A 15492-nucleotide genomic window follows, 5' to 3' on the forward strand; every position below is an offset into this window, starting at 1 on the left:
CGCATTCAGGTTGCCATGTTGGGACACAGAAGCTTCTTTTTATCCAGCTCTACATCGATCTTAAACATCATTCGATCATGATCAGAATGTATGAATTCTTTGACTGTGTGATACAAAAAGAAGAAGAGTAATCCAAGGCTATGTCAAACAAGAATGGTAAAAATATCATGGAGGCTAACAGAAAAAAAAACATACTCTTGTGAGTTCGTCTATCATGCTCTGTTGCTCGAGGACTTGAAGCTTGAGGAAAGCTATTTCCTGGTCATCGTGGGCCTGATCCAGGTCATTCAGTGACTTGAGCTTCTTCAGTGGAGCATGGGAGCTGATTTTTTCCTTCTGCAAACGCATACACAAGCACGCACAGGAAGAAAATGATTTTTTAAGATGACAAGAGTGCATTAAAAAACATCTTTATGTTGCTGCTGTGACTCTGTGCTGACCATCTCAACGTTCTCCTTCGCCAAACTCTTGAGTTTGTCCTCGAGCTTCTGGATAGTCTGAGTCAGATCGTCGTTCCTTTTACTCAGCAGCTTGTTCTTGTCCAGCAGAGGCTTACACTGCTTCACCGACTCTCGAACGCGCTTCAGCTGTTTGGGAAGGAAGGTACATGAGTATACATTTAAATATGACAGTACTGTGGGCAGCATTCTGAAGGAACTGGGAGATTTGAAGGATGATAATAAGTGACAGAAAGAAGACAGAGAGTGATAGTGTACCAGTTCATTCCTCTCATCGACCAGCAGAGAGTTGCGATCTTCTAATTTGCGTATAGTGGAGTTGAGTTCAGCCATGCGCCTCTGGTTTCTTCTAAGGTCCTAGAGAAGAAAAAAAAAACATGTACAAACTTAAAAAATATATAAACCTCATTAAATTAAAACTCTACCAATCAAACAACTAAATAAATCAAGAGATACATACACAGCTTAATATATATCAGGTTTGTTAGGTGGGGGTTGTTTCTATAGTAGATGAATAATGATGAAATCGTGAAACAGACTGTGGATCATCTTAGATTTATTCAGCCATGGTCAGACAACAAAGAAACACCAGACACAATGGCTGACATAGTGCAGACATTTGCAGACCCATGCTGACCAAGATCTCACAATCATTGACAATCATTGGCAAAGTGGCCATCATGGACAAAGTGGCAGAATGGCAAAGTTTTCATCTTCACAGTGTTGCTTATATTCTGCTAGAAGGTACAGCCCACAAATTCCTGCCTGCTTCGGTTCATCTTTAAAAGGCTCGAAAGAAGACATGACCTTGACTTGTAAATATCAGACATATACATTTCTTCAGTCTCAGAGTCACATTGCCCTCTCTGCTCACAACAGACACTTGCCTCCAATCCAAATATAACTGTGCTGCTATGAGGTCTCTTACACATATGTATTACAGCTTCACAAACCTGAATAAGAATTACTCTTAGATGGTTGACACAATTTAAAGATATATCCACAAAATTATCAAGATGAATGAATTCATGAAAATACATACTAACAAGGTTCCAACAATGGTAAACTGGAAACAGAAGTGTATACAGAGCTATGATGAAAAAAACAACTTTAAATGTTTTTAACCCTTAGAAATTAATCTCCACTGCAAGCGTATAAAATAGATCCTTTACTGACATTCTGAATGTGTTTCCATTCATTTATTTTAAACACAGTGTGCTGAGAAACTTAACACTGTAACTTTCTTTTGGAAACAAAAAAAGGGAACATCTGGAAGATGACTCTACACTTCAATGAGGAGAATCAGACAGTTGCAGGTGAGCAGCTTTGATCATTTACAAGCATGAAGATGTAGTTCCACAATTCCCTTGAACACTAAATGCTTCTGTTCTGCTTGTAAGTATTTCCTCCCCTTGTGCACAAATCCAATTCTGCTCCTTAATATCTGTGTCTGTGCTTCCTCAGAGGTCCACTAGCAGACTGTGTAGCCCTCAAATATGTTTGTGTTCCTCCAAATGTTTTGGTTAGCGAAAGAAAGACTACAAGTTTGGAGCAGTCAAAGTGCTGACTTTAAAAAGAAACATTTAAAAAAAAACTTGTCCTTTCACACTGGTGCTTCAGCTACAAATCCAAGAGCAATAACAAGTAACCAATAGCTAATGAGTAGAAGAAAAGGGTGATATTATTTGATTTGTATATTGATATTTCCCTCTACTAACCGGGCTTCCACAATGCTCTGCTCCGTCTCCAGCTCTGCCAGGAATCTCTCTTTTCGGGCTTCCCAGGCCACACTCGGCCTCCTTCACAAGGAACAGCTGTTCATCTAGAGCGTCCTTCTGAAGCTGCAGCTTCTGTAAGAAACCTGCTGTTGACTCCAGCTCCTTCTCCAGAGCAAAGATGGTGCGGTCTTTAGATTTGATTTCATCCACCTATAGGGAAGAAAAGGGAAGTCCTTGTAAACAGTGACGGGGAAATGGTTAACAAAATCTACCTCTAACTTCTGATGAGGCGTAGATATCCAATAGAACCTAACTCTTATTATTGACAATGGTCCCATACTGTGGACTCAGTGGAACATACCAGTCTACGGATGTCCTTCTCACAGTCCCACTTGATCTTGGAGATCTGCTCCTGGTGCTGCTGGTGCTCCACTCGCAGGTCGCCGGCTTTCATTTTGTCGGCTTGGATCATGGTGCTGAGAGCCTCGTCCGTCTGCTTCTTAGTAGATTTCAGCTCGGCTATCTCCTGCAGCAGCCTCACTCGTTCCTGGTCAAAGAAGCGGCGTGCATCCTCCTTGGCTTCCAGAGTCAGGGATGTGCGTATCTGAAGGGTGGGGGGAGGGTGAAGAGCGAAGAGCCGAGATTATGAATGGCTGGGCAGAAATTCCACAGAACACTGATAAGGTTTTTTTTTTTTTTTTTTAGATTGTCTTGGGCAGAGTGAGTATTTTTTTTTTTCAGATGTACAGGTAGCTGTCCTGTGCAAATTAACACCTGTTCCGGTTCAATTTCACTGCTGCTGCCTCGGGGAAATGTTACTGCTTATCTTACTGTTTTTTTTTTACTGTCTATCTTGACCTCACCTTCTCGCCGCTGCCGTCTCGCATGGCGCTCAGAGCGGCTTTGAGCCTCTGGTTCTCCTGGTCTTTGATTTTAGCGTGGCGGGCCAGCTCCTGCTCGTGCTGCCTCGTCAGGTTTTCCCTGAGAGCCTGGAGCTCCTTCTGCTTCTCCTCGTGCCATTTGGCCCGCTGCTCCGTCAACATGGCAGTGTGACGGTGCTGCTCCTGCTCCCGCACCCGCTTCACCTCCTGCACTTTGTCCCGCTCCAGTTTGCTCACCTTTGGGAGAATCAGCAGAGCAAGTGTAAAGATGAATTATGTTTTTTTTTAAACATTAAGTATAGTCTATAACAGTAAATACATCACAAGTTATCAGTAAAGTTGAGGTTTTAAAAGCTCTTCTTAGTTTTGTTTTGTTTCTCAATCCAACTTTTTTTAAAAGCAAGGTATTATCATCTGCACCTCAAGCTAATTTCTTTGGAATGCAGAAACTAAAGTTAAAGGCAAACTATTGATTGTTTTAAGAATTGGGGTTGTTTAAGGTAATTATCACTAGTGAGTGCAATTTGTACAGTGGATGTAGTTCTGTTGACTTAGGAACGCATTTTTCTTAGTCTAAAAGTGCAATACAACGCAGACAAGTCTGAGACATGGATGAATCTTGAGACAGAATTCTTATCTATCCAATCAAAATGGGTGCAAAATAAATGGTTAACATTTTTAAGAGTTGGAAAAAATGTTCCACTTGTTCTTTCTGACATATTAACAATTATGTGCAGTAAAAACACACGAAAAAAACGTGTTCTGTACATGTGCAGTGTACATAGACATAATTTAACCTGGGCAGCCGACTGTTAAGTACAATGTACAATAAAGCATGTGTCGCACTTAAACATTTACCGACCATGTTTTACATTCAGGTCATCCAAACACCAGCAGGTTATATGATATTGTGTCATGGCATGTACTTCAACCTTCAAGGCTCAGGTCAGCTCTGTGCAAATGTTCATGTACACAGGCTGCGACAAAGGTATTACATTTTTTGAACCTATTCTAGTACAGTACCTTGCATTTTTCTTGGTGTAGCTCAATCTGAATGTCTGTTAGTTTGGACCTGAGGTCTTCATTGGCTGCCTGAAGGGCAGAGATGAGCGCCTCGGGCTTCTCGCCCTTCGTACGCCCTTTCTTGGCCATTGAGTAGAATACTAGAGAGGCTCTTCTGCTGCTTTCATTGGGACTTCACAGAAACTTTCCAAAGCGCTCAAAGGGTTTCCAGTTCCTCCTCTTCCTCATTCTCCTATAAGACAAAGGGGCTTGAGGGTGGAGGAGAGACAAAGAGTAACAAATGAAGACACATTACTTGCTGCAGAGGAGACACAAAAAAATGATGTGGAAGTATCTGAATAAAGATGTTGTGATCATCAAAATTATAGAGGCAGGCTTAACGGTACAGGTTATCTTCAAGAGAACTGCTTCTTTTACTACCAAGGTACCGGATGGTTGCAGCTCTGGATGGTTTTCATGTCAATAATATTGAAGGCATTTATTTTTATTTTTTTTGGCTAGCAGCTAAAGCTACATTAGCTGCTAACTGGCATTATGCTCCTAAATCTCCGATTGAACTAACAGCAGTCCAGTTGAGGGCCATGTTGGTGCCAGGTCTTGATGAGAAAGAACATTACATGGAATGAGTTTTAAGTGTGCGTTGTTCCTTAAACATCAAGTCCCTAGCTGAAATCACCAGACAACAAAATACTGAAAGGACCACCAGCATTTTAAAAACTGTCTGCACACCAAAACTGACGATAATCCATTTCATAGTTCACACAAAGACTCAGATGTCTACCTCGTGGTTTTACAATAAGAACAAACACTTAACGTAACGGATCAGCAAACATTGCCAGAACACTCCACTAGTATGACAGATATATAACTTAGGATGAAGTTAATGAGTAAACTCTCCAATGCAAATGACATAATTCAGAGAAGCACATGGTGTGTAATGTCTATATTTCCAGCTGAACAGTGAGAGAGGAAGAAGAACAAATGTGTTTCAAATTTTAGTACAGGCTCCGCACAAAGACTCGTTACCACCAAGCGGTCTGGTTTGGTTCAATACAGTTTGGTACAGGTGAGCCATTATCTTGCTTGCGTTTGGTAGGCGGGGTGTAAGACGGATGGTGATAGTCTCATCAGCTAGCTGGAAGTGTAACATCATAGCAGCGCAAACACAGTGTGGGCCCCTTGTAAATTTACAGAAGAAGAAGAATGCAACACACTAAACAAAGGGCAACAATGGAGGACTTCCAGCATTTTGTGTTCTTCCTTCCTAACATGTGGCTGTTCAGCACAAGAAGAAGACAAGCTTTATTTGATTGAACGCTGCAGGCCGCAACAAATAATAACTTGAAATAACTCTCTCCAAACAACAGTGGAAATGCCACTTTACTGTACTGAACTGAACTGAACTGGATTGCTTGGTGGCAGTGGGGTTTTGGCTGTTTTTATGAACGGACTGAATGCGCTTTATGTGCAGGAGACAACAAGAAATTGATGATAATGTAAGAGTATGAACGTGTGATACTACAAAACTTAGAGTTAAATCCATGGACTGTCCAACTTTGACGAATTCACACATTCATAATTTGAGGTCTGATTACTATTTCTCTAGAGATCTCACCTGTCGATTTGTCCCTGTTAAAGTAACATAAAGATTACTGGTGATGGGGATGTGGTATTACAGAGTTATGTGTTTGTCCACTCTGCGCCTCCAGATGTTTCTTATTTTAATTAACATACAGTGTAAGTACTAAAAGGGTAAAAGGTTTGTTCAGACCTACTGTACACAGGGCTCAAACAATCAGACTATGAGAAAGAGTTCATGCTTCATTAAAACAGCCAAATTCACTGGGTATACGCAGATGCCTGCCCTGTTGGCAGACAGACCATTATAGTAATAATGATTATTATTATTTATATGTTTAGCACAAGAAAAAAAAGCAGTCAGATAGAACTAAAGATTTTTTTTTTTTTTTTTAAATCACAGAGTAAAAGCTTTTCTTTTTTTTGTCAAAGAGTGGCTTGAGTAGAGAAATAAAACGAGGAACTAATTCTGAAAGTCTGATCTCCTCTGCCGGGCTGTTCCACAGTTTGGGGGCTCTGACCACATCCTGGTTCATAAGGGGTTAAGTAAGTGTGGAAAGGCAACTGCAAGGCCCAGACTCCAGACCAGTATTGGTGCCACTAAGTAGGGCACTAAGCAGGGGAATTGATTCCACTGCTTGGTTCAATGGTGTGTTGAAAGCAGATGTGCTTTCAACACACCATATACTGTAGCTCAAATTGACTTTTCTATCAGTGTTATGAATTGAACCAGAAATCCTGTAGATAACGGTCGGCTAAATTATTATGGTGGAACCCGAGGTAATGTTACTTTTGATTATTCCAAGATGAAGTCATCTGATACTCGACGTCAAATGATGCTTTATCACACCTCGACCGGGAAGTAACAATCAGTACATGTCGTCTAAATTAATCATGATGAAATTACGTTTTGCAATGAATCTGTGCTTTTTGCAAATCAGATTCATAATTTGAATTGTTTGCTATATTTTCTTTGACTGATCTCTCTGTATCATACAATCCTTCAATTCCTCGTCAATCCAAAGGAATCCAACATTCCTTACACTTCTTTTTTTTCTCACAGGGGCATGCTTATCAGTGGTTTCCAAAAATATTTTTTTTAAAGCTTCAATAGCGTCACATGCAGCTTTAAGTTCCCAGAAAAAAATCCTTAAAAGAAGTTAAATAAATAAATATATAAAAAGCCATATGCAAAGAGCTTCTTGCTGAATTTCTATTTAATCAGATATATTTCAGAGAACTCCTCTGGAAATCTGAAACTACTCAGCGCAAAAAAAAAAAAGTCTCATTACATCACAATCTTTTCACCTCATCCAATCTTTCTTTTCAAAAAATGTTTTGTCCATACTACGTTCACTTGCACTCTGCACTTGTTCAGATTATGAAAATCATCATTTAGTTCAATAAGGGTATCAGTTTCTGCAAAGGCAGCTCACATATTTTCTGTTTCTCTGTTGTACTGTAGTAAAACTGGAAGCTCAAATAGTTGCTTCTATAACACTAATAATGTTTGTCACTGCTTCATCACCATTGTGTAAAGAATTCACAGCCAAATACTGTGCATTCCTTTTCTTTCTGAATGTATTTATACTACATATTTCTCAACTTGTCATACTGAAACTGCAGTAATAGTTCAAATCAGATGTTACCGAATCAGTTTTAAATGACTGTGCACGCTTGTCTCTCTTACAGTATAAGGATATTTCCTGAAGGTTTCTTCTCTTATTAAATCTCAAGTATGTTCATGGGCTTCCTAACTCTGTTCTTCTGATAAACTATCACATACAGTGACTGCACATGAACGTGACCAGCGTTGTGCAGAGCCATGATGACTCAGGAGGAGTTGGACAGTGTCAGTCCTTATCTGTTTAGTCATGACATAACATCGCTTAAAAGAGTTTTAGAAGCAGATTAGTGATGAAGCAATCATTATCCTCACGCCACGTCTACGTAAATGGGCTTATCTCTCCAGTCTAATGGGACTTCTTTTTTTTTTTTTAAGTGCGGCTTCTTTTTTTAAAGTTGGTATCATTTATGGGGGCAAAACGATTGTTGATATTCACTGATTCAGGAAATGTACTCAGTTTTGAATACAACTGAACTTTTTGGGGGAAAGTTACAATTTCCTGCAACAGACTAAAGATGAAACACCACGTTCACTAACTTTTTGGTGATTATGCAATGTTTTCATAAAGGGACCCTATTGTATGTGCCTTATTACAAACAGAAGCAGAGTATAGCTTTAATTGTAACCCTTAATAAGAAGTACCTCAGCAGGAACCAACATTTTCCTTACATCTTTTTTTACAGTGATACAAATTGGACTCGTGCAGTTGCTATAAAAATCACATACAGGACACTTGAACTTTCCAGAGCCCAAAGTAAAAGTGCAAACACTGACTGCAATTTGTAATGTCAATAACTGAAAACAGGTAATAGTTCAAATATAATGTCATTACTTGTGCAAATTACCATTCATTAATTTAAATAATTCATAATTTAAATTTTTACAAAATGATCTGATGCCTTAAGTGTTTTCGTCCCTTAAATATATCTCATAAGTCTTTAAGCACAGAGGACATTTCAGAAAGTCAGTAGAACACTTTTTTGATGGCTGAATTCCATTTAGCTGCTTGTATTGTACTTGTGTTTAACTGTGTGTTTTGTGCACGCCTGATCACATGAACACTTCTCCCTGGACAGATCTATTTTTCATTATGATATCAATGCCTGACTTTTCACTGATGTTAGTGTAAAAACTGCTAATTGTGTTCAAGATGGATGCATATCCTTGGCCTAAACAGCTGAGCTCATCTCCTCCTCACTTTTTATCTCCTAACCTACATTTTGAATCCTCCTTTTCCATTATAATCATTATTATAGTGATACACACATACTTGGCTAAAAACAAAAACTAATGTAACTTGGATTAGGATGTTTGTCACTTAACGTTTTAGCTATTCCTTTTCAACTGGTGAAAGTTTTGATCACTGATATTTCAAATGAAGTTTAATGTTTCATGAAATGGCATTCATGCTTTGATTTAAAAATGAACAGTCTTGGGACTTTGCCACTGGGTCTATGCTGCCCTGAGATCATCCCGAAACCTCAAAGTGACACTTAGTCCTAAATCAGGATTAAAGATTAAACGATGAAATGTACTGATACTGGGCTTCTTCTTAGTGAATCAGTGAGTCTGCTTTAGATCACCTGACTCCCTAACTTTAGGCTCAGTTCTTCAACCAGTGCTGCAGAAAGTTTGCATGTGTGAAATATGAGAAATACGAGAAATACTGACAGATGTCGTGATATATTCTCTATACATTATGAAGACAAACAAAATGAATAGCACGAAGCCTTGCTGCTCTAGTCCTTATTGTATATTCTTTCTAGTCATTTAAATATATTTGGGTTTATCAGATCAGACACAACATAGTGATGATGTCACTTTGGTTTCTAAGAATAGCAACTTTATTTTAGTGATTTTTGTCATGTTTAACACTAAATACCATTGTGACTACTTAATTAATTTAAAAAACAATCATATTTGAAGATAATTATTAATCGCAGAATGGACATGTAGGGGAACCCTAACTTAACAGCAAACAACAATGAGCAATAAAACAGTAAATTGATATTTTTTTTTACTGTGATTGACTCTATATAGGGCTTATTTAAATGTCATCAAAATAACACATTTACCGAACAGAAAATCCTGTATAGTATGACTTTCTTTTGAATTAGTGATTACATCATGTAGACCACTCTGTGTAGGGGTTCTGGACCTAGACCACCCAGTCTAGTCACCTGTGAGCATGGAGTCCATTCGTGCTTTCGCCTATACATTCTTGCATGTATGCACTCTCTCTCTCTTGGCAGCCTCTACAGGTCATATTTTAACTTGACAGCAGATGATTCTGCCCGCGTGCCAGTGATGTTTACTCACTAACTTTGCCTGCTTGTAAGCTATTCAGCTAGCAGATGATGGATTTCTAAAGGGGAAAAGCCTCCCAGCTCCAGTTACTATTCAGTGTGAAAGAAAGCCTGGATAACTCACACTTCTGCTGCCCTCGCTCAGACAGGAAAGAAACAACAGATTCTCTGAAGCCTTTTTAACTATCCTCATTGAAGGCTTTGTATGCGTCTACAAAGCTTCTTTTACCGTTGTTTTCATTATTCCCAAAGCCAACACTTTCTTAGAAAAACACTATCTTAATTTATTGGGGTTGCTTGTAATATTCTAGGGCTTCAACGATTTTTTTTAAGGAGTCTTCGCAGGCTCTAGGTCTTTTTTTAAATGTCAACTAAATTTCAATGTGCCATTTAAAGCTGGTAAGGAATGTACAATGCAGATTGAAATCATTCTTTTTCATTATTCGCTATCAAACTCTGTATTTATCTTGGTATGGTATTTCCATTTTTTATATACACCTGCTCAAGTAAAGCAAACATTTGTGTAAAAAGTCATTTGTATTGCGGGAGAAAACCCTGGATCATCACTAATGTTTCTATGAGATGTTTATTATGTTTATTACTGCTGATTCAGCTATAATGACCCTGTTGGTCCTATACTACACGTACCCTGATCACACAAAGCCAACCCCGACTCACCATGACAACTAATACTGTATTGACCTACAAACTGTCTACAGCAGCCAGATTCTGTTCTGCAGGGTTAGACTACATATGAATTTGCTGAGAGCCTGAGTCAATCTGATTACTGTCATTTTCCATTTTCAGACTGCACTGAGAGATAATCTGCCGGCTAGTCGAGTGAACACATCACCAACACAGACAGGCATCATGGGTACTACTAGGCCATGCACCGGATGTAACCTCGACTGTCTAACCTATTTGACATTTATTTGAATTCATAAATGTATTACTGATGCTGTTTATCTTTTTACTTCTTTGTGGGTGTAGGACAAAGGTTATCTTTACTCCATTGTCCCTTTGCTCTCAGCACTCCCCTCTTTTCACACAGCGAGATTTGCATTTGAATTGCTTAAATACTTAATAACAGGAGACAAAAGAAGATGTCTCTGATTTAAAGTAAGGATAGAAAGTAACTGTTATCTAATACGTTTTTAACAAAGCTTGTTCGACCTTAAAGGCACCCTGATCAAACTGCAATTTTATGCTCAATTGTCTTCATCTCACAGATACTGACCATGGTATTCACAAGACATTAAAATGACAGGACTATGCAGTAGTCTTAAATAAACCTCATCTTTCTCTAAAATGTCCCCCCCAAAAAAGGCCAATTGTTTGCTGGCAGCTTTGCACAGAAATGCATATTTTTGCAGGACATTGTATATCTACTGTAGATGAAGATTGTGAACTGTTTATACAGGATACACCATTTTAGAATAAAAGATTCAATGCTTAGAGAAAATAGGGAAAAATATTGTTTTGGCAATGTATCATCATCCCGACTTATGTGATATGATAATAGTATTTCTGATGCCAAATATTAGCCTTCTTTAGACTGTGTTTTTCGCAAAAGTTCCATAACTACAGTGAGCTCAGCCGTCGTAATATTGTTGTCCCTGTCTGTGAATTCACATTGTGTTTCGGCGTAGTGGAGCTCCAAATAACACACAGTTAGACATGCAGTCACACACAGTACTGTGCTCCCCCGCTGAACAGTCTCACCTCTGGAACACTTCTGTTTCTACCTCCCCGACATTTCAGATTGAAGGGGAAACGTCACAGGGGTCTAGATAGGGCTACTGATAGTTTAGTTGTTTGTTTGTTTTATTACGGCCCTCTAAACAGATTTCTCTGCTTCTCACATCATATCATACTGTATTGTATTGTGAGCTATGATTCTCACCCTTAATAGAAAGGACCAAGGTTAGTAAAGGGGAGGGAGGTCCTTATCAACCTTGCAGATATATATAGATATATATATATATATATATATATATATATATATATATATATATATATATAAAAATATCTCCAAATAAATTCACAGCAAAAACCAAAACAAATAGGACAAAAAGACAATCATAGTTTCCCTAAGTTATAACACTGTCTCTCAAGTTTCAAACAAAGCATAAAAGAAACGCTGAAATTGCATTAAACAAAACAATATATTCTGCAGGCATCCTGACTATTTTAAGTCAACATCAATGCAAGACTTCAGGAAAAAACAAAACGACATTGTTAAGAAACACGTAAGTGAAACAGTACCTTACACAACTCCACTGGTAGCTCCTCTAAGAAGAAATGGCACCATCTGACAAAACTGAACACGAGCTTACACAAGACATGTCTACTGTATGCCAGAAAAGGTTTAAAGAACTGGATCTTAAAAGAGCTGTTACGTTACAGTCTAAGGAGCAAGGCAAGCAGACAGTTGGCATCTATGAGACTGTCACATGTTTACATATTATTTAGATGGTGATCCAAAAACAAGTATTCTTTAGCGATATTAGTATTCGAATGATTTAAACTGAAATCATCACTAAGATGTGTATTTAGGGTGAGGAAAGCAGGATAGCATAGACACAGGTGTTCTGCTGCACACGTTTACTGCTTATTTCAGTATAGTCCATATGTGCTGCGTTCCATCAGCACCACGGTTTTGCTCCGTTTGACAGCACGTGCCCTGCTTTGCCCCACTTGGTTGTTGCGTGAGTGCAGCAGAGTGCTGCTATGGCTCCTCATTTCCACATACTCTGTGCACGCCGCGGTCGCAGTTTTGCTTCGTCGGACGGTGCGCGCCCTGCCCCACCGGCTCCATTTCTGGAACGTGAGCACAGGAGAACTACAAGATCACAGGCGAATAACGAGAAAAACTTTCAAACAACATTTGATTTGTTGCTCGTTTGGTGCCTGTTTTGACGTAATGTCGATAAAGTGATGGAAAAATACGATCGTCAGTCCGTATATTATGTCTTATTTTGAAACTGACCGGACGCTCTTTGGAATTCCTTGTCTGACCTCTTGGCCGGGTCGTTCTATGATGTCCAGCTTGACGCGTGCTTGCAGCGTGCGCCGTCGACCGCGGTGCTCGCTGTGGAAACACAATTATTGACCACAGTGGGAGCAAACGGCGGCGGCGAGTATGTGGAAATTGGGAGTGAGGAGCTGTACTCACCGGTTCACAAGATCACAGGAGAACTACAAGATCATGCAGGAATAAATAAAAACATGCCAACATCATGTTGCCTGTTGGTTGATTTGCTGTTTTGAGACAATGTTGATAAAGTGATGAAGTATACGATCAGCAGTCCGTATATCGTGTTTTGTTTTGAAATTAACCAGATGCTCTGTGCGTTCCTGTGTCTGATTTCCTGTCTGGAACGATCTGCTCGGCTCGGTTTGAAGAATGCTGGCAGTGGGCTCAGTCAAAAGTACTACGGCTTGTATTTGAAACAGAGCAGAGTGGCACTGTGCTGTATGGATTAGGAACCTGGATCACGTACAGTCGGCATCAGAAGGCCTCAAGAATCTGTAGACGTTTTCAGGAGGATGACGGTGGTAGTGCACAATGTGAATAGACGCCGAAATTTTCTTGTTTCACAAATGTTGTTTATGTAATAGTATCTTCAATCCTTGGTATTACTTATTAACAAGCTGTTTGAGGAACGTGGAGATCATTGCTGTTGAGGTCTTTCTTACCCAATGTCTCCTGGCACACCAATGTCAAATCTTCTCATTTGTGCGAGCAACAAGGACTGTTGTCTCAATCTGTTACTGCACCTTAAGCAACACTTGGCTTGAGCTGAGCACAACACTGAGTCACATCAATGAAGCAATATGAATTAAGGACAGCAACAAATTTCTGTAAAAATACAGGGGAATTAAGAGCAATAATGTACTGTTTCATATAAACACAGGTGATAACTGTAAAAAATGACGCTTTTCAACAAGCTGCTGATACATGGTATATCATGTATGGTATAATACAGAATTTTCTATAGCTTCTGACCGCCCGTCTGGATCAGGAATATGTTGTATCATGTCCCAGCAGCTCAGGTAGCACACAGTCAACTGAAAGAAGGCTACAAAACAAGTTTAAAACAGGAATTACATGTAAAAAAGTGTATCTTGCTAAGACAAAGGAAAGATGAAGAAGAAACATAACAGACTATTTTCTCTTTCATCTGCCAGGAAGATTCCTCAAATTACTTCGACTTCTCTCTTTCTACAATGTCGTCCATCTCTTAACAAGGTAATTTCAATCTTAAACTCTTAAAGCCCACCTTCACCTGTTGTCAGTTTGTTTTGTTTCTTGGGCGTTGACTGAATGTCATAATTATGCAAGCAAATATTTTCATTTGGGCTCATGTTAGATAGCTTAATTTGAAGAAGTAGAATTCCTCAGCAGACAAATCAACTACATCATACAGTTAGCGAATGTATGCTAGGCAAGTTTCAATCTTGTCAAATACTAAAGGTAAGATCAGATTCTAACCTTGTTTAGTTTACTTTATGTTTTAAGTAAAAAATCATTTTAAGCTACAACACCTTATGTCTAATATGCTTTTTTCTAGTATATCACTGAAGGCAGTTAATTGGTGTTAACCCTGAGAGGAGGGAGAGATAGGCCAACAAGGTGATGGAGATGTCTAAGAGGACAGAGAATCTTGTCCAGTAAAAGACATCTGTGAATACACAATAGACTTTGAGTGGAGAGCTTTATATATCCCACACTACATACCCTCACAGGACTGTTACAGGGAATAGCCCACACTGCATCCATGTTTTCCTTAACCAGTCCCATCAATGTGTTCTGTTCAGTTTGCTTCAGTCCAGTTATCTAAATGTGCAGCTCGATGGTTGTTTGTTTTTGTTGTACACTTCAAATCTATAAGAAGATTGATGGTAAAGGCAGGGAGCATTGAGCAGTATGCAGGCTGTGTATAGGTTGTATTGGCTACAAAGACTTGGACATTGTAAGGGAATCTTGGCAAACTAGTCTTTACAACAGGAGAAATTCAGAGCGACTGGCTCTTCCTTGAATGATTTCCTGGAATGTCCTCTTTATTATCCCACAATTTCCCAGTTTGGGATCAATAAAGTAATTCTAATAGATAGCAGATGTTCTGCTGTTGATTGTATGCAGGGTCGCTTTCTGTAGTGTTTTATTGTTTTAAATGTGCTTTGATGTATTGAGACTGTAGGAAGGTTTTCTGTGTTTAAGAAGCAGCGTGAGCCGACTTCAGGAGGGAACCATTAGCGTTATGTTTTCTCTCCGTGATCACGTCTTAAAGGTTTCCTGAATCAACATCAGGTCGTGTTCGTATTTTATTGAGAAAGAGAAAATTCTCATATTTTTGGAAGACATTTCTCTCACAACCTGCAGATTTAAAACTTGCAGTCAATGGTGTTATGAAGTACGTATATAAAATAATCTGATACTAGTGCTGGGCGATATAACCTCAAATCAATATCAAGATTAATTGAACATTTTACCTCGATTACGATTAATGAAAAAAAATTGTTTTTGTTTTTTGCCCTCATAGTTCACTGAGATGGTCTGTACTGTAAATATGCTCAACTATTAAAGCTAGAATATTATTTCTAATAAATGAGTGCATATCTGATTAACTATTTTGTGGTTATTTATTGAATATTTCAAACTGAAATCAAAGCATCGCTTGGAATGAAAATGACACATTTCAGTTTTAAAGTAGAGATTAACTTCTCTAAAACAGTAGAAAATAAATAACTTGCATTTCTTGCAAAAAGTTTGTCCGCAGTGTTTACATTTGATTTACTTTTGTTCGGTGTCGTCTTCACTTAAGACAAAATATGTCCAAACAACGGACACTGCTTCCATGTCGCGGACTGGACGTGTCCTCACGTGACTCTGCCCTG

At 38.9% G+C, this 15492-nt stretch overlaps 1 protein-coding gene across 4 annotated transcripts in view; it reads right to left on the bottom strand.

Moving 5' to 3' along the window:
• Positions 1-15492, bottom strand: part of jakmip2 (janus kinase and microtubule interacting protein 2) — a 36240-nt gene that overhangs the window by 15190 nt on the left and 5558 nt on the right. For all 4 annotated transcript variants that reach the window (XM_020638316.3, XM_020638317.3, XM_020638318.3 and 1 more), the window contains exons 2-8: positions 4081-4328; positions 3040-3294; positions 2538-2780; positions 2177-2386; positions 717-815; positions 441-587; positions 196-336 (exon numbers count right to left, since the gene is read on the bottom strand). In XM_020638316.3, the coding sequence (XP_020493972.2) occupies positions 196-336; positions 441-587; positions 717-815; positions 2177-2386; positions 2538-2780; positions 3040-3294; positions 4081-4209 (1224 nt within the window). In that variant the 5' untranslated portion in view covers positions 4210-4328. The remainder of the gene's footprint in view (positions 1-195; positions 337-440; positions 588-716; positions 816-2176; positions 2387-2537; positions 2781-3039; positions 3295-4080; positions 4329-15492) is intronic.

This window comes from Labrus bergylta, chromosome 14 (assembly GCF_963930695.1).
Source record: "Labrus bergylta chromosome 14, fLabBer1.1, whole genome shotgun sequence".
Lineage (NCBI taxonomy): Eukaryota > Metazoa > Chordata > Actinopteri > Labriformes > Labridae > Labrus > Labrus bergylta.